Source organism: Rhamphochromis sp. 'chilingali' (genome assembly GCF_963969265.1).
Source record: "Rhamphochromis sp. 'chilingali' genome assembly, chromosome: 18".
Taxonomy (NCBI): Eukaryota; Metazoa; Chordata; class Actinopteri; order Cichliformes; family Cichlidae; genus Rhamphochromis; species Rhamphochromis sp. 'chilingali'.
Window position 1 is genome coordinate 30,489,586 of NC_137945.1, and position 22,859 is coordinate 30,512,444.

General features: G+C 39.8%; 1 protein-coding gene across 2 annotated transcripts; it reads right to left on the minus strand.

Moving 5' to 3' along the window:
* Positions 1 to 1,417: 1,417 nt before the first annotated feature.
* l3mbtl4 (L3MBTL histone methyl-lysine binding protein 4) lies at positions 1,418 to 22,102 on the minus strand. 2 transcript variants are annotated; one of them, XM_080865906.1, is made up of 19 exons: positions 22,012 to 22,083; positions 19,969 to 20,056; positions 19,794 to 19,847; positions 17,660 to 17,745; positions 14,924 to 15,028; positions 14,715 to 14,850; positions 14,547 to 14,638; positions 14,308 to 14,450; positions 14,090 to 14,166; positions 13,190 to 13,275; positions 12,989 to 13,099; positions 12,230 to 12,344; positions 12,009 to 12,108; positions 10,959 to 11,087; positions 10,642 to 10,719; positions 4,184 to 4,266; positions 2,786 to 2,946; positions 2,571 to 2,633; positions 1,418 to 2,482 (listed from the first exon to the last, which is right to left on the minus strand). In XM_080865906.1, exons 3-19 carry the CDS (start codon positions 19,819 to 19,821, stop codon positions 2,300 to 2,302), a joined length of 1,776 nt encoding a protein of 591 aa, XP_080722032.1. In that variant the 5' UTR covers positions 19,822 to 19,847; positions 19,969 to 20,056; positions 22,012 to 22,083; the 3' UTR covers positions 1,418 to 2,299. The 2 variants fall into 2 exon arrangements, with proteins under 2 accessions (XP_080722032.1, XP_080722031.1); XM_080865905.1 differs by lacking the exon at positions 19,969 to 20,056 and having other exon boundaries at positions 22,012 to 22,102.
* Positions 22,103 to 22,859: the final 757 nt, after the last annotated feature.

Sequence of the window (22,859 nt, forward strand, 5' to 3'; positions counted from 1 at the left end):
TAAAAACATTGGCTGGTCTGAAGAGTCTTGATTCCTGCTGCGATATTGGTCGGGTCAGAATTTGGCATAAATATGAAAGCATGAACCACACACTTCGGGCACACTGGGCACAGTTTAAACATCACAGCTTACTTGGGTACCGTTGCTGACCATGCCCATCCCTCCAGCTGTCAGAAGATAATGCATCATATCACAAACCTCAAATCAATTCATGATCTCCATAGTAACCAGATCTCAATCCAATAAAGCACCTTTGATATTTGGTATAATGGGAAAATTGTATCACACATGATCCTGAAGAAAGCCTAGTGTTTTCCTGTTCTTGCTGGATACAGGATTTAAGGAGCTCTACTCCTACAAAGTCAATCAGTGAAAGATGACGAAAATGCAACTTGCTGAAATATATATATATGGGTTCTTCCTTGTGCAAATGAGAGATCACAGCACACAGACCAGATCAGAAGCTTTATTGGTCTCAACAAATACTGACAAACAGCAAAGAGAAGTTAGACAAAGGCCCTAATATCAGCCCACTGTTGGAAACATGAAAATACCCGCCTGGACCTGTTACAGTGAAAACCTGAGGAAAGCTGTTGTGTAAACTAGAATTTGCAAACTCAAAGTGTGCAACAGACCACTGCAGGCCAGGATATGCTGATCTGAGTTAAGGTCTACAGCTCAGCTCCTGCTGCGCCATCACAGAGGAGAAGAGGTCAGAGAGAAGCGAGACGAACTGAAGTACAAATCTATAGATCTATGGTTACTCTAAAATAAAACTCTATACAAACACGGTAGATAACAAAACAGACTGTAACACGAGAGAATAAAATTATAAATATAGACTTTGCAATTATTCCAAAGTTAAAAAATTTCTTCTGAAAATTCAGAGTTATTGAACAGTTATTTTATTGATTGTTTAAGAGACGCAGCCAATTACACATTTCCACAACCTGACAGATCCCAGCAGAGGTGGCAGGATGATGTTAAAAGTTAACAGGATTAGTAATGTAATGAGGAGAGAGCACATAGTACTGTGATCATGGTAGAAATCTGACTGATGAGGCCTGAATGAAGACAATGGTTTTGTTCATCTCAGCATGGTGTTGCATCTCATCAAGACACTGCGAAGTCAAGAAGAAGTCTAATAAAGTTCACCCCAAAATTAAATGGACATGGACCTTTGGTCTCTAGGGCTACGTGTGCACGCAGATGCAACTTACCCAGTTTTGGAGACCTATGCAAACATCTCCATGAATAATATCTGTTTATGTAATTTTGGGACTTTTGATGATGTATTTGATGTATTTTGTGTAATACTATTTTAGAATGTTCATTTTTCTCTTTTTTGAAATTCTAATGCCATTCTGTAATTAGGAGAGTTTTCTCATAACACACTCATTTTTACACACTCATTTTTACACACTCAACACAATGATGAGACTCGTGTTAATTATGGAAACCTTTTCAGTAAACCGGACTTTTGTCACTGTGAGACCGAAATGCAGTTGTGAATATTTCAAATAAATGTCTGAATTTTTCTTTTCTTCATGTGAGGAATAATTTCTGTCATGTTTTTAACTCTCTTTCGTGGAACCACTGCTTTACTAAAATCAATGCAACACTTTTTGTTCACAGAACCCTTTTCTTACAATAAAAATCTGTTGATAACTTACGTTTGCATTAGAGGACAAATAAAAGGACTTGACTCTGAGTAGCGCAGTCTGTTTAATGTTCTGATGGGGCCTTTTTTAATTTGACATGCGTGTTTTGATTTTTTTCCCTGATATCTTAACATTACAAGTAAATATGATCAAATAAAGCAACTTGGATCAGATAACGGTGAAACTACTTCCCAGGACTGATTTACAGATAAAATAACAAAACTGAGAAATCTATCTCAAGATGTTTTGATGCAGATTTTTTTTGAACATCTCAGACAATCGACTGAGCACAGCCATGTTTCCTGGCAGAACTGCCACTGCTGATCATACAAGTTGTAAGTCCCACTTAAAGCTTTGCCTCCAGTTTTTAGTTCACCTGAATAAAGCTGTGCCCCATCCAAAGGGCAGTTTCCCTAAGTGACGGTTGGTTGTTTTCACATGAAGTGATAATGATGACAGTAACTGAATGTCGAAATGACGTCACAGGACCTGCCAACAGAAAGGTCACTGTAACGTCAAACAAATTCAGGTGACAACAGGATGGAAAACATGGCTCGTCCAGATCAGAGAATAAGGGGTAGATGCCATGGTAATGGGGTCTATCAGGTTTGGATTTGGTCAGTTACGAGCTGCAAATGTCAAGTATTGGTATGCTCAACATGTGATTGGCTCCTATCCTTAGCATGTGATCGGCTTCTGTCCTCAGCGTGTTTGAACATCAGGATGGAATTGTAGATCTTGAGGGCAGGGCCGAGTTTGATTGACATAATCCGGATGATGTCCCGCTGGGTGAGCAGGAGGAAGGCCCGTCCATCAATTTGCTAGAACAGAAGCAGGAACAGATCAGATCATTGCCACTGTCACGTCATTAGCTCTACACCACCAGATCATCTCGTCCGGTCATCTCACCTCGTCTCTGAACTGTTTGGCCTGTTCCTCACAGCCGGGGAGAGACTCTATGAAATCTGACACCTTAGAGGGAAAGAGCGAAAAAAATCCATTTGTCATACATACAGTCAGTAAAATGTGTGCAACGCAATGTACGTTAATACAAATAAATTGAATGAGCACTCTTATTTACTATTAGTGAACTACATAGCTGCAGCATCTCTTTGCTCTCTGACCTGTTGGACGCTCCAGTGTTGGACAGTCTCAGCGTGGACTCCTGCAACACCTGGCAACAATTTGCGGTGTTGCTCCCAGCATAGTGACAGGTCGCGGCTGGGCTGTGCTGACATGGCTGAGAGGAAGACAGACTGGTGGAGGGCGGCCTGCAGACTGGATTCTAGAGGTCAGAAACACCAGTCAATGACAACCACACGGCAAAACCTCAACAACAAAAATGACAACACCTTAGTACCAAACAGCAGTGGCTTCATAAACAAACACAACCAATAACAGTGAGAACAATTTTAAACTCCCCAAATATAGAAATTTCTATTCAGTGGTGAAAGCAACCAACAGGGGAGTGAACAGCAACATTGATTTACAATATGAAATGTTAATGTGGTGAGACGTCATCCACAAACACTGTTTTTCACAGTAAAACACTGCGAGACCAGCAGAAACCCCGCAGAGACCTGCCACATACCAAATATGAATTTATTTAATATGTGAAGAGTCAGCAGGTCTCACCACTAAACACTAAGATGGGCATCACGTGATCCTGATCAATCAGCCGATTGGTAATTGGAAAGACTCGGATGTCCTTTACAGGATTAAGCACACAGAGAACAACTAAAACAGCAGCTACCATGGTGAAATGTTTCCATAGAAACAGCCACCTTATCTGCCTGCTGTTTCCATGGAAACAGTGAAGAGAGCAATGTTGTTTCCAGAGTGTGGATGAGTTTATATGTCAGTGACCGCTTCCACCATCACAAACAGCAGCGTTGTAGTTTCACCTTTTTTATGCCACAAAACAGCTGGAACACATCCTGTGATGCTGCAGCTGCAGATATGTCACACCTCACTTTTATTTCTGAAACATATGTATCTGCTTTCTGTCTTATATGTAAGCTCCCATTCAAAAAGAGGGGCTGATGCATCTGAAGCTGTGTGCTAACGGACCCTGACCTGAAGAAGTTCAACACATAAAAATCAGGTATTATCAATGACAGATTGCATTTTATACAGGCTTAGGCTGATTTTAATCTAATTTCAGGTTTATTTTAAGCTTGATTATAACAATAATAATAATAATAATAATATATAGTATGAGGCTAATTTTAGGGGTAGACCAACTGTGGGTGTAGGGAGAAATTGATAGGTTACACTGCAGAACATGTTAGAGTACTGCTACACTTTAAACTGCTTATGTCTGTAGTATGTTTCTGCATACAGCAGTTCAAACATGAATATCTGTGTTTGTATTCAGTAGTTTAGCTGCTGTTGTCTCTCTGAAACCTGACGTCAGCGGTTTGGTGAATTCTGCAGTATAATGCAGAACAGTGAACAGTGAAGGAGCAACTCTCCACTTTAAACAGCCCACCACCACCCTCCCCTCTCTCCCAACTTAGTACCTGGGCTGAGGACTCTGAGATGAGGCTCCTCCTCTTCCTGTTTCACACGAAGGAATGTGGTTGGCTGGGGCATTCGGGTGGTTCTAGCCATAAAGGAGAATACAAGACAACCATTATGAGTGGAAAAAAAACAAAGGAAATAAAACAGCATTCTACTGTGAGTCCACTGTATTTTCACTCTACTGTGAGTCTATATTAAACTTAACTATTCAGAATCACTTGTGTATTTGAACAGGTTTTACTCACTGTGGGATCTCACCCTGTTCTCAAGACAGAACTTATTAAGCCAATTATTCTAAGTCATCTAAAGTGATGGAAACCTTCAATTCAATTCAGTCTTATTTATACAGCGCCAAATCACAACAAGAGTCACCTCAAGGTGTTTTATACTCTAAGGTAGACCCTACAATAATACATACAGAGAAAAACCCAACAATCATATGAGCCAATATGAGCAAGCACTTTGGTGACAGTGGGAAGGAAAAACTCCCTTTTGACAGAAAGAAACCTCCAGCAGAACCAGGCTCTGGGAGGGGCGGCCATAAGCCGCGACCTGTTGGGGTGAGGGGAGGATGACAGGACAAAAGCCATGCTGTGGAAGCTTGAAACTTGAATTACAAGTATGATTCAATGCAGAGAGCTCTATTAACACATAGTAAGTGAGAAAGGTCACTGAAGAAGAAACACCCAGTGCATCATGGGAATCACCCTACACCTATTGCAGCATAACTAAGGGAGGATACAGGGTCACCTGGTCCAGCCCTAACTATATGCTTTAGCAAAAAGGAAAGTTTTAAGTCTAATCTTAAAAGTAGAGATGGTGTCTGTCTCCTGAATCCAAACTGGAAGCTGGTTCCACAGAAGAGGAGCCTGAAAACTGAAGGCTCTGCCTCCCATTCTACTTTTAATTACTCTAGGAACAACAAGTAAGCCTGCAGTCTGTAAGCTAAGAGCTCTAATGGGGTGATGTGGTACTATAAGGTCATTAAGATAAGATGGGGCCTGATTATTTAAGACCTTGTATGTGAGGAGCAGGATTTTGAAGTCAGTTCTGAATTTAACAGGGAGCCAATGAAGGGAAGCCAATACAGGAGAAATCTGCTCTCTCTTTCTAGTCCCCTCCAGCACTCTTGCTGCAGCATTTTGGATTAGCTGAAGGCTTTTCAGGGAGTTTTAAAGCATCCTGATAATAACGAATAACAGTAGTCCAGCCTTACTGTTTGAATGTGGTCAAGTGTGTTTTTAGGTTATATAATCTATCTTATATAACATCTACTCAACTATCACCCACACACACTGCAAAATATGAACTTTATTCTGAAAATGAGAAAGTTCCTGAAGAAATTTTATTATGCCAGTGCATCATCAGTAGCCAAAAGGAGCTGAGGATTCCTTTCTGGAGGTTGGAAGAAGTATTGGCAGCATAATGTGGGTACTTTGAAACAACCCAAATAAAGCCAGCTAAAAAGAGGTGACTCAGGCTTGAAATGTCAAAATTATTTTAAAAGGCCAAAGTATTTACAGCCATCCTGTTTACACAGCAATAACCATAAATCAAGTCAATGAGGCAGCCATAGGGCAATAATTTGTAGAGAAAAAAAATCATGAACTTTCATGAACACTGATAATTAACTGTAATATTGTTGAGCTTTTATTTTGAAAGTCAAGTATTACTTGTTGAAATAATTATATGTATGCTGTAATTATATGTATGCTAAAATAATTAGAAAGCTGAATTTGTGTTTCAGTGTGAAAGAGGCAACTATAAAAGTTATTTTATTATTGAATTTTACTTTGAAAGGTCAACACATTTAAACACTTCCTGTTTGTAAAGTAGTACTCATAAAAGAAGCAGTATGGCGTCTTTAGAATGGTGGCAGTTATTAATGTGCAGAGGTAGCACCGCAGAGAGAACACCATGTGACAATTTATTTGCAATGCCAGATGTAGATGTGATAAAAACACACAGCGTACGAAGCCACCTAATCCTAAATTTGCTCAGTGAATTCAGAGATGACCTGGAATTTCCAGCTAAAAGGAGACATGGAATTCCAGCATAAACAAAGCTTCTTCAAACGTTTCCATTTTTGGTGTTTTTTACTGTAGCCTTTGTGGCCAAAATGTTACTGTTAAAGGGGTTGATGTGAAGTACTTAAAGAAGGGACAAACCAGGGTGGAGACAGGAACCTATCCTGCAAGTAATCAGGCCTTGGTGGACATCAGGCATGGGATGTGTGAACAGCAGCACATTTTTCCTTTTGATGTTTGGAATTGATTCGACAGATTGAAGGTGCCGTTTGGTTTTGTTAATAAATTCTATAACGTATAGCAAAAATTGTCATAATTTCAGGACCATGGGCAGTGCACACCATTTTCAAAGTCAAAGTCAATTTTATTTATATAGCACATTTAAAATAACTGTTGACCAAAGTGCTGTACATTTCAAATAATCAAAAGAGATAAAAGCATAGGAAGACATGACAACATTTTAAAAAGAAGATTTGAGTAAGAAATAAGACAAATAAAAGTAGTAAAAAGTCATTCTGATTTAAACGCGAAGGAATAAAAGTGGGTTTTCAGACAGGATTTGAAAGTGTCTAATGTTGGGGAGGTCCTGATGTGAAGGGGCAGTCACAGCAAAGGCTCGATCTCCTCTGGGCTTTAATCTGGAGCATTTGGAGCATTTGATCTGCAGACCTCAATGATCTTGCAGGACTGTACCAGTTCAAAAGATCAGAAAGGTATGAGGGTGCTAACCTGTGCAATACCTTAAAAACAAATAATAAATCTTAAAATCAATTCGAAAACTAACTGGCAGCCAGTGTAAGGATCCTAGTATGGGGGATGTGTGGTCTCACTTGCGTGTGCCAGTTAGTAACCCTGAAGCCTGAAGCCTTTTGGACCAGCTGAAGTTAGCTAACTGATGACAGACTAACACCTGAGTAAAGACTATTACAAAAGTTGAATAGCTCTCTCAAAGTCTCTGGAACAGAGGAATGGCTTCACTTTTGTTAGTAGCCGGAGATGAAAGAAACTGGTTTTGATTACAGCCTTGATCTGTTTATCAACCATTGATAAACAGTTAGAGTTCTTAATGATATTCTTGTAATTACTGATACTGGACGCTCTATGGTCCCTGTTTTATTGGACCTCTCTTGATATGGTGGACCATAACATCTTATTATTAAGACTTGAGCACACTGTGATACCCACAGAGGCACTGCCCTTGACTGGTTTAAATCATACCTCGCTGACAGGTCCTTTTTGGTTAACTTGGGCACCTTCCTCTGCACTGGCCTGTTGCAGTGTGCCTCAAGGATCAGTTTTAGGCCCTATTCTTTTTCATTGTCTTTGAAAATACAATATTAGAGCAGGGCGATATGGCCAAAAATATTTGAAAATTTCTGATAACGATATAACTGACGATATAATTGATGCGAGACAAAATACAACTCCACAACTTTACTAGCGCAAAAAACCCCATCCATTTATTTTAACTTAAACAAGCAGCTGTTTTTTATATGTATTAAAGCTATCTAAAAATTTAACAGTGCAAATGCAAATTCCTTGCTGAAAGTTTAACCAAAAGGCATTTCCAGTAGAAATGGGCTGACATATCCTCAGCATAACCATGTATAATATCCACTGAAGATAAAAAGAGGTGCTTTGCAACATTAAACTGCTTTGTGCCAAATAAAAAAGTCAAATATGTATTTTTCGGGCCATAAGGTGCACGGGATTATAAGACACATTAAGCAAAACAGTCAGATAAATCAAACTTTATTCAACTCATTCTTCCCATGTTGTTGCAGTATATTAATGACTAACCTTGTATTGTGGATGGATTATCTCAGTTGTTCTCCTGACTGAAGTTTGGTCCGTTTACAGCATCCTGCCATGCGATTGCATTTGTCCCTAACCATCAGGAACCCTCACGTTAACTTTTATCGAGGGGAAAAGTGTTAGCTTAAATCCTCCAGCTTCACTGTTTATGTTATGCCAACATAGCTGTGTCACTAGCGATCACGTAGCACATCATTATATACCAGCTAGCCCAACATCAGTAATCCTACAAACGTCACTGCTGTTTAGTTTTCTGTCTTCATTTATGTTGGAAGTGATAGCAGAGCTGTACGTTTGAATGCTTTCAGAAATCTCTCAGTCAGAACATGCTACATCATGCTTAGGTAGCTAGCGAAACTAGCGAGCTAACATCCGCTAGCTTCCTGCTAACTTCTAACTCCGTTAAATGTAATAAATTCTGTTTTCATGGATGCCTGGATGTTATACTTCATAGTTACACCTGGTAAAGCAGCAATGCTGATCATTTTATTAAAGATGTTCCACATGAGGACCTGGAGAAGCTTATTCACGCTTTTGTGACCTCCAGGTTGGATTATTGCAATTCCCTGTACTTCAGTCTTCCCTCCTCCTTAGACTGCAAACAGTCCAAAATGCGGCGGCCCGCCTCCTGACTGGTACCAGGAAATTCTGCTCTATTACTCCTGTTCTAGCTGGCTTGCACTGGCTGCCCATTAAGTACCGTATTCAATTTAAAATATTACTGCTCATGTCCAAAACCATTAATAAATTAGTGCCGAGTTATCTTAGTGAACTTCTTAAGCCACATAATCCTGCTAGAACACTTAGATCTGCTACTCAACTACTTCTGACACAACCTAGATCTCGGCTGAAGTCTTGGGGTGACCGTGCGTTTGCTGTGGCTGCACCGGTACCGTGGAATAACCTCCCCCTCGCTATCCGCGCCTCTGATTCTATTGCACTGTTTAAATCACGACTAAAGACCCACTTATTCAATCTTGCCTTTCCTTCTAGTTAACATTTCACTTATGATTTCACATTATGTACTTTTATGCTTATTTTAATTCTTTGTTTGATATGTATCTGCTGCTTCTCCTATGTATCTGTGACAGTGATCTGCTTGCATACCTAGTACTTGCTTTGGTCCTACTTCTATTTACCTTTCTTTTATTCTCTATGTTTACTTGTTAAGCACCTTGGTATACCCTTGGTTTATAATTCGTGTCAAAAATCACTCCTAGGTTCCTTGCAAAAGGTTTTCTTTTTTTCTATAAATTTCTAAAGGGCCAAAGTCGTAGTGGTCACAGGGACCAAACGCAATGACCTCTGTTTTTTGTTCATTTAAATTAAGAGAGTTTAAAGCCATCCATGCCTTAACTTCTTTCAAACAATCTAATAAAACCTTTAGAGGACACACAGATTTAGATTTCAGTAGCAGGTAAATCTGTGAGTCGTCTGCATAACAATGACATGATTTTTTTTTTTTTTAATTGAGCCCATTGGGAGCATATAAATCGAAAAAAGGACTGGGCCAAGAATGGACCCCTGCGGAACCCCACAAGAAAGTGAGGTTTCTACACTCATGAGCTGCACTACATTTTTTATTTGCGGGCCTACACAAATTCAGCCGCATGCATTATGACAATATATAATATATAGATCACAAATGTACACACGCACAACTCCCTCATGAAATCTCTCAAATTCACTTTTTTCACTAGATTACAAGGTTCTTGTGAGATTGGGCATGTCCAACTCAAACTTTTGTAAATCACCCATAAAACTACTCACACCAGTGCTATTTGGGGAATGTACTCACATGCTATTTCGCCTCATTTAGGTAATCTGGCTCTTTGTATCAATCATAAGACTGGGATTATTCTTCTATGTCTGCAACCCTGCTAGGGTCCACTCAGGTTAGAGTGACAAAAATTTCATTATCACATAGTGAGCATCAGAGTCCGTGCGGATGTCTGTGTGCCTCCCTGATTTTGTGAGTGCACAGACTCATCTGCGGAAAATTTTAAAAGCCAGATAAAGAGACAGCTGGAAATAGGGGCTGAATAGTCTAATAAACCTGATTTATAATTGTGTGGCTCGATGCGATTCCATTAGCACAGTTAATGATGAGAATAAGAAATCTGAAAAATAATATATAGTGTGTCTCAGTGCGATTCATAGTTTTCAGTCACGTGACCAACTTGCTACTCTGGTGGGCAAAACATTATTCCATCATGATAGCCAATCGCGGACCATACTGCAGGACAGATGTGCGAGGAAAAACAAAGATGTGAAGAGAAACTGTGTCAAAACTATAATAACTATAATAAATCTGACGAATAATAAACAGTGCGCCTCAATGCTACTGCACTGGCAAATTCAATAGTTATAAACCTGACAAATAGTTGTGTGCATCAGTTATATCACACACACAATTATTGGCACACTCAATAATAATAATAATAATAACAAATCTGATGAGCCTTGCCACACTCAGAAGGTGACAGAGTGCGACAGGCAGTAGGAGATAGAGATATGTCTGAGTAATGTCCCTGATTATGGGCTAATTTTAGGGCCACTTCTCTTACAAACACTTAACAGGCAAACAGAATCTTGCCTCATCTGCTCACTCTCACCTGTCTGTCAGCCTTCTTCTCTTGCCAAGAGGAACCAGCAGCTCCTCGTCTCTGGGTTCTGCCTTCTGAAAGCTCGTGCTGTTTAACACAGAGAGAAACAGATACCATGTAAACATCACTTGTTTTTCAGAATTATTTGCAGGACAAAATAATGACCGGCTGTTATTCTTCTGGAATAATAGAAATAACAGAGATCCTCTTACTGTAGACGTCATTTCCCATTCTATGTTTGTTTACATGCTTGGAGAAGCTCTATTCTCAGATTTAACAGTACAAGATCCAAAACAAAAGCATTTTCTCCACCAGTCTACAGTTACCTGTCTGACTGGTTGTCATGCTGGCGCACGGTGACAGGTATGAGGGTTATGACTCGTTCTCCGCCCAGCCTATCAGGAAGCACCATCTCCTTACGCATGTTAATGTCAGAATATGGACAGCCAAAGGCACTAGGTGACAGAGTTAGACAAACATTTAACAAAAGAGAAACACAAACACCGAGAAATTACAACCAAGCAAACACGAATCACCAACAACAGAAACAACGCAGCAAAACAAGTCAGCAAGCACAAGCATTACAGAAATATGACTCCTCTGTATTTAGTCATAGGCAGGTACGCAGTATTTTGAACAAGCTGGAGGCGTGACAAAACTGGCTAAGTCCAACAAAAAGTGTGTGACAGTAATCCAACTGACACGTGTATTACTGTCACAGTAGCTGCTGGGTCTAAAACCCAACATTTCAGTCTTCTTCTCATTCAAATGTAAACAGTTCAAGGCTATCTGAGCTTTAATTTTCAGCAAGACATTCAATAAGTGGTGTAATTGAGATCCTTCTCCTTAAAGGTGTGCTTTCTAAAAATGGATCCCAAAGGAAGGAAATAAAGTGAGAAAAGCAGTGGGTCTAAAATTTATCAATGAAAAAAGTACAGAAATGTATTGCACATATCAGACGAGGCTTCCAAACATAAAGACTGTGAGGCATCAGGAACAGAGTCAATGGTCTTACGTGGGTTATGACAGTCAGATGCAATAATTCTCGATAAAGTCTTTAAGCAGTGCAGTGTTACAGATGGTCTTTTAAGATTTGAACTGACACCTGGAACTTGTCCTTCTTTGACCTGTGTTCAGCTCTGCGACACTCCCGTCTGATTGTACGAGTTCTATCGTTATCTATCAAATTTTGGGTCAGGGATCTGTGGGGCGGGTGAGAAAGGTACTTGTGATTTCTTTGTGTAACAGGTATCTGTGGTTTGTGAGACCGGTTTCTGTCACACTTAAAAGGGTAAATGTTCCTGCGATGGTTGTATGAGGTATTGTATATGTATATGTAAGGGAATTAACTGTAGTGTTTTGTATGAGACAGGTACCTGTGGTGTCCAGTGTATTTGGCTCCTTTGATGTGTCCGACTCCTCTGCAGCCTGCAGTAGGACATACTCCCTGAGAGGGGGAGGGCAGGTGGGACAAACCTGTCTCACACACATGATAACAATGAGTGAATCTGTCCTGCTATAACTTTCCTTCTGAACTGTAACACTGTCTGACCTGTCTGTCTGACTAGTCTGTCTCTCTCTGACCTGTATGTCTGACCTGGGGGGGGTTCCAGTGGATGTCCAGTGCGCTGACACCAGCCAACAGGATGCAGGTCGCAGAGGTCGCTGTCACACCACACATCGAACTGTGTCGACCACCCATCGTAATGAATCTGTAGACACACACCTTGTTAAATACTTCCTGGCATCAAACGTGCACACTTGACTATTGAGGTATCTCATGTCACGTCATGGGCGTGAGAGGTGCTTGGATGTGTGCTAGGGAAAAATGTGTACTCCCTGACTGACTGCCAGTGGTTCTGGGAGGTTGCTGGCTACTTCTGGGTGAAATTGGGTACAAAGAAAGTGCTGCAGCAAAAACCTAATAGCGATTGCTCTTGGTGTTAGCAAATTGCCAGTTTGCCTGCATCTTGATGCATAAACTTTTCTGGACGGTCATCTGTAGTTTTTCATGCAAATATTAACTGCTAGCCAAGCAATAGTACCACTTGAAAAAATGCAACACAAACTGAAAATGGAGAAGATAAAATCTGTGTTTTAACAGGGGGTTATATGACTGGTTTATAAGCCTGGTTCGCTTGAATTTAGCAACTGTTTTCACAGTAATTCAACCTCCAGCAACCACTTACAACAAGTCAAGGAATACTTATTTTTCTCATGACTGGTTGTTGTCAGACATTCTGGTCTGGTCTCTGTGACTGGAGCCTTATTCACTAGGTCCTATATTCTGTCACATGTCCAAAATGGTAGATGAGTTAACGATTATCACTACATCACACACACAGATACACATTACCTTCACCCTGTAGTCCTCTGTGTCTGTTACTGTGGCAACGCGTATTAGCATAGGGTTTCTCCTGTCAACTGCCTCAAGCTTATGGTTCACCTGGAAACCATGTGGCGCTCTCTGTTGGACAAAAGTACAGGGAAAGCTCTAAGTTACCAGAAACAGCTTCCTGATTGGCTTCATGTTTGCATGAGCCTCCTCAATCCTCACCAGAGTAAAGGCTGAAATAGGAGCAGCAGTAGAACCGGTCTCCTGAAGGTATTCCTCCCAAACAAAGTTTTCAGGGTTGGGGTGACCTGCAAAATAAAGTACTACAGAGTTTTACAGAGGAATACTATATGGAAAATTATTATGTGTTTAAATTACTGTATAGGGTGTGTCGTCAATTAGCAGCTGGTTCATTTGTGCTTTGTCCTTCTCCCATATGCTCTTCCAGTATTGCTCAGTCTCCAACCTTGGTGATGCTGTTCTCATGTTGTTCCCCTGCCACTGAGAGTACACCTTGGATGGTTCTGCCTCCGATAGTTGGTCAACCTCACTCCGTGCTACCTTGATCTTGGCCCCTAGTCTCCTTCTCCACCGAGGGTACTGCTTTTTTTGGCTATTCAAATGGTAACTTAGCATCTCACTGATCACTGTTACCAGAGTGCAGATCAGCTGGTTGGTCTCAGTAATGGTCGCGGTAGGTATTGTCCGTAGTGCTGCATTCACATCACCTAGTAGATCTTCAGAGGGTTCCGAGGGTACTTCACATAATCTTGGTAACAGGCTACGGAGTGTCCAGGTTTCAAGCTTCATCGTGATCCTATCTTTCAGGTCAGTTCCTCCTGAACGCACCGCTTCCTTCCTCCATTACACTTGGGGCTTAGTACCCAATCTCAGGTACCCGACCTGGCGTCCAGGCTCCCCCTTGCCGTAGCATTTGTGTTGCACCTCATCAATCCCTAGCTGTCAGAGCTGTTCCTTCTTTCGAATTTTGGAACACTGAGCTACTAGTTGTTTCGCCATCAGTCTGGATGCTGGGTATCGATGTGTGAGTGTGTTTGTTATTTGCCTGTCATTCTATGGTAATGTAAGTTTGTAAGCATAGAGTTCAGAAGGACTGCATACCCTGTGGCGCAGTAAGAGGTCGTCCCTGTTCTTCACACCAGCCCACCGGATGGATGTATGGACTGCTACTGTCACACCTGGTGGATCAGTACAACCATCAATCCATATACCCGGTTTAAAACACGTTAAATAATAAATATCAAGTGACATGAAACAGCTCCAACACTACAACCTAAAAATACTGAAAACAGAAAAAGTCTGTCGTCCTTCTGTCTCACCAGTAATCATATGTGTCATCCCAGTTGTCAAAGTGAACAAGGAAGCAGTCATCGATGACATCAGCAACAGAGGCGACACAGACAAGTCCAGGATTCTTTCTGTCGACTGCCTCCAATTTCATCCCCACCCTGAACCCACATCCCTAAAAGACAGGCAGGGGATAGACAGATACGTGGGTCAGACTGACAAGAGTGCAACAGGTGAACAGAAAGGTTCGACAGACAGACTGTATACTGACTCCAGTGCAACACGTGAACAGGGCTGCTGGTGCAGACTGAGAGTCTGTGGACTGAAGGTACTGCTGCCAGTCAAACTCTGTCTCACTGTGACCTGCAGACAAACAGACAGGTGTGGTAACCCATGCCATGTAGTTACCTCTGAAGGGACTGGTCCACTTGTTTTTTACCTTTAGGTGGATGAAGCTTGTGGTTGTGCTCTTTACACCAGCCTGCCGGTCTAATATTGGGTGAATCTGCATTTACCCAGAAGTCATAACACTCTGAGTACCCATCAATATGAAGGCGTAGCCGACAGCCAATCGCCTGATAGAGACAGGAGGCCAATGAGACTAGATCCAAGCAGGAATGCGTATGTGGATGTGAGTGACAATTTTACCTCTGCAATGGTCACCACACAAAACATGGAGGGGTGCATTGGGTCAATGCCTTCCAACTTCATCCCAACTTTAAAACCAGTTTTTCTACTAGGAAAGGTCTGGGACTGAGTCAGGTAAAAGAGACAGAAACAGGTCAGAGAGAGTCAGGCAGAGATCAGACACATGTTTTCTTTTTTTTACTTTTAAATACTTTAAAGATAGTAAAAGTATTTGCACAACAATTCAGACAGCATAACAAACTTGCTAACCATTATTTAAAGATAAAAATTGTTCTTTAACATTTTGTGTTTGAGTTCCAGCAGTTACAGTGATGCAGATTGCAGTGCAAAATCACACTGGGTTTTCAGCAGGAAATACATCTTTTTTATTTTCACTATTTTTGGAACCCTATCTATACCTGAAAGACTAATACCCAAATCTATTATTTATCATTCTAATTTGAACAAATCAAACACCTTGGAACTGTTAAGTCTATAAAAAGGCTAAAAGGTTGAGTGTGTTTTTGTAGCTAGAGGGTGGTGGGGCATTCGGTGGATCTTTGAGCCAAAGACAAAAAAGGTTGTCACTTAAAGTATTGGCTGGGGATTGGCAGCACAGTGGTGCAGTGGCTAACAGTGTTGCCTCACAGCAAGAAGGTCTTCAGTTCACCTCCATCACCTGGGCTGGGCCACGTGCAACCAATTTGGTCGCACATGCGACCTAATCTGTCAATCGTGCAACAAAAGAAAATCCTAGGTCACACTAGTGCGACCAGCCATTCGAAAAAAAAATGTGTGTCTCTGTGTGGTCAACAACAGACACACATTATGCTGATATCGTGGTCTAAACCAATCAGAGATAGTCAAGGGCAGGACTCTGATTGGCCGTGGTCCAGATATTCCTGTAGGCCTACACGTGTGTGCGTTTGAAAGAGTAGGCAGATAGAGAGAGTTGAGCAGCCTAGGCCCAATAGAAGTGGATGTAGCTGTGGGTAATAAGAAAAGATGAAAAGAACAATTGATAACGTTTTCGTTAAGTTAAACCCTGATCCGTTCGAAATTCATAGCCAGTGCTCTGACACGGAGCCATCAACCTCTCAGGTTATGTCGAGCACTGGTCCGGAGACAGCATCAGATAACGAGCCACATACCATCGACTCCGAAGAGAGCCAGTTTCCCTGGCTGAGATACAGTAAAGCTGACAACATGATGCACTGTATTTACTGTGGTGATTGTGGAAAGACCATGGCCAGCAATACTGCATTTGTGACTGGTGCTAATACGTTTCAAATTGAAATGCTGAAAAAGCACGGTGTATCCAGACAACACATTATACGCCGCGATAAATGCACTGCAGGCAGCAGCAAACAGGTCGTCAGAGGAGACCGAGATAATGATTACGTTTAACATTGCCTACGATACTCCCAAAGAAGAAGTTCCGTTCACTAAGTTCAAGTCTGAAATACGTTCAAGCCCTTTTTCTTCACAAGAAAAAGGGCTTGAACATAAACCCCACGTACAGAAATGATGTGGTGTATGCCCAGTTTATAGATAAGATATCGAGCTGTTCAGATATTCAGAGGTTAGGTTTGAAGACTGAGACACTTTGAGGCACTTCTAATTTAGATTTTCTTTTTATTTAACATATTTTGAGATGTTATAAGTTTAAATTTCAGCTCAGTGAAGCACTTTAAGCACAAGCACTTTTTCAGTAACGTGTTTCTCTTGTAGAACTGTGCTCCAAATAAAGAACTTTGTGCTGACAAGATTGTTAGTAAATCCTTTACACATCAATATCGTCTGTATGGACAGCAATGTTCAAAAAAAAGTGAACATGTAAAACTGCGGTGTTAAGCAATGCAGTTGAAAAATTTGGGTGCTCCTAAGAAAAAACGTTAGGCGCACCAGTGCAACAGTGTGTTGCACACTGTGTTTTCCCTGGCTTCCTCCCACAGCCTCTCTCTCTGTGTTAGCCCTGCGACAGACCTGGGTGTACCCTGCTTCTTGCCCTATGTTAGCTGGGATAGGTTCCAGGCTCTCCCTGATGAGGAAAAGAAGAAGAAAAAGGACGGATGGATTTTCTGGTGATTGTGTTTTTTATTTTGAATTTTCAGTTGCGTTCAGGTATTCTAGCAATTATCAGCTGGTCTCTCATGCTGTGTATTAGGAATTACAACACGGTTAACTTAATTTGCAAGTTTTCTTATTGACAGTTTCAGTTTGTTCAGTTAAAGGTTCAACAGTTGACTACAGTAATACTTGGATTTTCTACGATTTGAATTTGGATCCGTGGAAATTCTAGATTATTGCAGAATTCTTTGCATTTTTCATGTATTAGTATTAATAAATCCAGTTTTCTGTCAATGCTTGTTGAGAGACTGACTTCTGTTTCAGCAGTCTGTAGGTTCTTGGTGTATGTTTACAGCTCCAGCTTCAATTGTTTTAGATGTTTTGGCTCTGTAATGTTATTTTATCTGTTTTAGTAGCAGCCAATAAAATCCTCTTGGTCTGTTAAATTCCCCACTGTGCTATTTAATTTGTCACTGTTCTCTAATTGTTTTTACGTGTAGTATTGCCTGAGTTAATGGAATGAAGTTGACGCTGTTGTTGCTGCTGTCCCAAAAACAGCACATTCTCCCTCTTTCTCCCTCCTCTTTGCTCTGGCTTCCTCTCACAGTCTAAAGACATGTACATTAGCTTTATTAGTGATTCTAAATTGGCAATGGACAGGAGGCAGAGAGTGAGGTAGATAGTTACCTCGGTAAAGACTGTGAGCGGAGCAGCTTCAGCCTTCTGCTCAGTTAGGTACTGCTGCCAGGACCAGGACCGCCTCTTCACATTCACTGAGGATCACAGATAATCACATCACTGCTCCAATTACTCTGTTTCATTTCTGCTTCAGTAACAGCTGTGACATACCTGCTGAAGTCACTGAAGGCCAAAAGCAGGCAACCTCGCAAAAATAAATGTGTATATATATATATGAACCACCTTTTTAAAGTCACGCCACAGCATCTCAATTGGATTTAGGTCAGGATAGGCCACTCGTTTTGTTTTTCTTAAGCTATTCAGAGGTGGACTTGCTGGTACGTTTTGGTTAATTTGTGCTGCAGTACCCAACAGCGTCTAAGCTTCAGGTCATGAACAGATGTCCCAACATTCTCCTTTATGTTGTTTTGATAGACAGCAGAAGTCACTGTTTCATTTACCACAGCGAGTCTTTCAGGTCCTGAGGCCGGAATCATTTTTCCACACAGGGCCATGTAAGTTTGGAATTTTTTCCCCTTGAAAATGAACACTTTCATTAAAGAAACTGCATTTTGTGTTTACTTTTGTTATTTTTGTCTAAAAGTACATCTGTTTGATGATCTGAAACATTTAAGTGTGACAAACATACAAAAATCCCGAAGGGGGCAAACACTTTTTCATACCACCATGTATATTTATATATATGTATATAGAGAAATAACACCTACATTTAGATACTGCATTTTATGTTTCCTTGTGTTATTTTTGTCTAATATTTAAATCTATTTGATGAGCATTTAAGTGTGACAAACACTTTTTCACACCACTGCATACACGTGTGTCTGCGTGTGTATATATATACATATATATATACACACACAGACACACACACGACCAATACAAGGTTGTGTGGCTCTGTAAACATGACAATGTTTAACATCCTATATATGGCAATGAGGTATTTTCTTTAAGGGCAACACACACTGACAGTGACTCTTCTAATGTTTAATGTTAAGTTGAATGCTTTCTCAATAGCTCAATAACATATTAATGAAAATGCCAAGACTTTCATTAATAAGTTATTAGTGCAAAAGTCAAACGTTATTATAAAGATAAACTGTAATCCATTTTTATAAGAACTGTTAATTACTTATTAATTAAAAGCTAAACTTTTAACAGTCTAAGAAGCTATGGCACCCTGCATATGCTCATCAATACAGTTTTTGTTTACTACTAGCACCTTTTGAGCAGTTTTTGTCAGGCCTACATCGATACAAATACATGGATGCAAACTCTAGTGAATATTAATTTAAATATGGGCGACATACATTAAATGTACATATGGACATATATAAATACATAAGCTACACATATATTCATCATCTTACTATAATACGATATACCACAATCGTGTACCAAGCTGTTATATATCACAAATGCCTGCACAAATATGTAAAACAGTTTGCAGACATTCACAAATTGTTACACCTTGCAGACTGAAAGGGATCTGGGTCCTAGCAGGTGAACTGTCAGTTTAAACAATAGGAAACGATTATGTACATCAAAACAAATGAAAGTGGACACAAACAACAGTGAATATCTGGAACAGAATTGTAAAAAACCCTGAAAGAAATGTTCTCATTGGTTAGGAATAAGTAGGTCTGATGATGATTAAGTTTCAGGATAAGAAGTGATCTTGCTACACAGCAAAGAGTCTGAAAGCTTTTCTTTAGATAAGACTCACATCTGTGACATCAACTGGAAAGTGAAAAAAGATCCATGAAAACAAAGCTGATCTGCTAACAACTTGTTAATAAAGTTGGAACCATCTTGATGAACAATAATAATAATAATAATATTCTACACAATCTGAAAATGTGACATTCAAGAAAGTAATCTAACTTGTTTGAGTTATGTTTCATGAACCCAGAACGTTCAACTATTAACATCTGTGCTTTTTTATCTACTGCACAGTAAAAAGAAAAAGGCTGAATTGGGATCCTTCAAGTGTAGTAAGTCCACAGGTTTTGCAGGAGTTGTAAAATAAACCTTTAGCATCTGACTAAAATGCAATCTTAACGCTAACAACGGTGGATTTTACAGAAAGAGTTTACCCAGGTGAGTCAGGAGCTGAGTGTGTTACCTTGAGCGCTGCTGATTTTGCTCTTCATCTCTTGTCTTCTTCTTTGGTTCCTATCTGCTCAAACAGAAAAACAAACACAGAAGTAAAGTTTGAACTGATGTTGTTCAGTTAAAGTTCTAGCAGTTTATTATCTGAACCAGTCAGGTAATCAATGAATAAATCATTCAGTACATACTTAATAATCCAAGTGGGTGCAGCAAAAATCACACCAAGAACACAACACATAATCCTCAACGAGATGAAAAGGAGTGACAGCAACACATCTGCAAAAATTACTATTCGTTAATGATCTATTAAGGTAAGGACAACTGCTCTCCAAAATAAACAATAAAATATGATGTCTCCAGTTTGTGAAGACCACCTAAATGTTTCACAGTACCACTTTACTCTGTTACCCAGTGTTTCTGCTTCAGGCTCAGTCACATAAAAAAGAGCTATGTCATAAGTCATGGGTCACCTATTCTAATCAGAGACGTTATCAAACGATGATAAAATTGTTATTAAATATCTATAAAGAACATAAAAATCTAACTAAAAATGTGATGCAAGTGCAAAAAGGACGAGATTAAAGCTGCAGAAAACATTGTTGAAACAGTGTCAATAGGGAGCAAACAGCAGTCAAAATCTAAATAACAACTTTGGAATGTTCTTCAAGAAGCCTAAAATACTATTCCTGAAGACTTACTAAAGAAAGCTGCCTAAGACAGTTCAAGCTGTGTTGAAACATAAAGATGAAAAGCTCATAGAAAAGTATAAACTCTGTGTTTGCCTTATACACTGTATTTCCATTTATGTTTGCACATCTGAATAAATTGCTGCACCTTTTCCCCCATTTCCCCAGCAAAATATAAAGTAAATAGGTGTGGTTCACGACTTTTGCACAGTACTGTATGAAGTAAAACAAAATATATCTTGCATCCAAAAAAACTAAAATCATTAATATTTATAAATGTTAATCCATTTGCACTATCAAGTGCAAGTGGATTAAATGTATGAACTTTTTCATAGTCACGTTAGAATTTCAGTTTCAGCAAATAAAAAGTGAAAGATTTAAGATTAGAATAGTCTTTTAAAGGAGCACAGAGACAAACATGTGATCTAAACTCCAAACTCACACAACAGCTATAACATCAACTACAAAAACCTCAACATCAACACCAGCATTTTGACTCTGAATCAACTAAATCACCAATGAGCTAATTGTCAATGATTTTTGACAAAAACATTGTGACTACACTTGTCATCATCTTTATCATGGCAGGAAGCAACGCCATTAAAACACACAGGAAGTCAACACACATTCACCTTCAAAATAAAATCCTACATGTATTTCGGGGCAACTGCATCACCTCTGACAAAATGAAACCCATCAGATTCTCAAAAACATTTGTGGCTGTCAGAAATATAACTGTAACAGATAATATATTGAAGATATTAATTAATCTTATATAATAACTATAAGATATTAATTATTTTTCATCTAAGGGAGTATTTTCATTTATACATCAGTTTGAAATGGTTAAAGTACTGAAACACTGAGTGAGTAAATATAACTGAGTGAGCATACTCAGTTATATTTATTCTTAATATACAGAGTAAAACAATCTCTCTGTAGCTGCTGTACCTTTGATTAAATTGTTATATGTGACTCAGTTAGCTTATAACACATTCTGTTTAAAATGTACAAAGTAAAGTTAAAGTTATGAAAGCACCCGAGGTGTACTTCTCCTGTTCTATAAATCTACACAGATCTCGTTTGGTTTACTGATAATTATTGTTTGGATCTCAAAATGTAGCTCAAAAAACTTTAGGAGTTTATTTTGATAGAATATTTTTGTTTTCAATTCAATTTATTTTTAAGAAAAGCATGATTTAAAAAATAAAGTCTAATTACGTCCCCCTGTCGGGTTTTTCCAACTCTCTATTGCGGTTTCTGGACTTTTATTGCAAAAAAAGACGACTGTAAAGATTTTGTTCTGCAGCAAAAGCTCTTATTATGAAGGCGCGATCGGAAGCGCGCCAAATGAGTGTGTCCCGACAGCTTCTTTTAGGAAACAAACAGCGGAATGAGGCGGCGGTCCGCGTCTCTCCCCGTCGCCCTGAGCGCCCCAGTGAACGGCAGCAACAGTGACAAATAGGCAGCTAAAGTAGCTACAGGGCCAGACAGAGAGGGACGAGGCGAACCGACCCAAGTACCGGAGCGCAGTATGAGACTTACCAACCGCGATGAGCCGTCTCAATCTGCTGACACACGAAACAACACGGAAACGCCGAGAAACGGAGCCTCTGCGCATGCTCGTGTAGGAGTGAGAGAGCGAGCGAAAGAGAGAGAGAGGTCAATATTCAGTAACTGATCCCGTTTGTGGCACAAACACTCCCACCCATTGTACTGCTCAGTAGTCAGAACACCTATTACAAATATTTAAAGAAATAAAAACTTTGATGTAATTTGCAGGACTTTATTATTTGGAGTCTTTCCTTTCCTTACTTAGTTCTTTACGTTTAGTAAAAATAACAAATACATTTTTAAAAAGCGTGCTTCCCCAGTGGGAAATTACTCCAGTACAGGCAAAAGCTCTGCATTCCGAACTTCAGCAAATGTACATTTCATTCAAAACTGATTTTTGTTTTTCCTTTTGTTTGATGGCTTACCACAAACCAATGGACCAAAAGAATGCCACTATTTTGACATAGGTTTGATCTTAAGGATCTACTAGTTTGTGTTTGTGCATGACATTGCAGCACAAACATGTATTTGCAAGATAGACTGGAATAAATGATGACGCATCAAACATTACATAGGCTGCAGTGAATTTCTGTTGATGCAGGCTATTGAGCCCATTACTGTGGTTACTCTGCCCCATCAGCTGAATTCTACCGATACACTTCTGCAGCTTAAATTAAGTCCAGACTTATAGTTTAAAGTTCCAAACCTGCTCTGACATTAACATCAGCACAGGTTTAGTTTTCCATGGCGGACAAACTGGCCCAATACTTTTGTCTGCTTAGAGAACTACCAAGGGGTCTTTTTGACCCCTGTGGCATTTTAACTACATGTATTGTCTG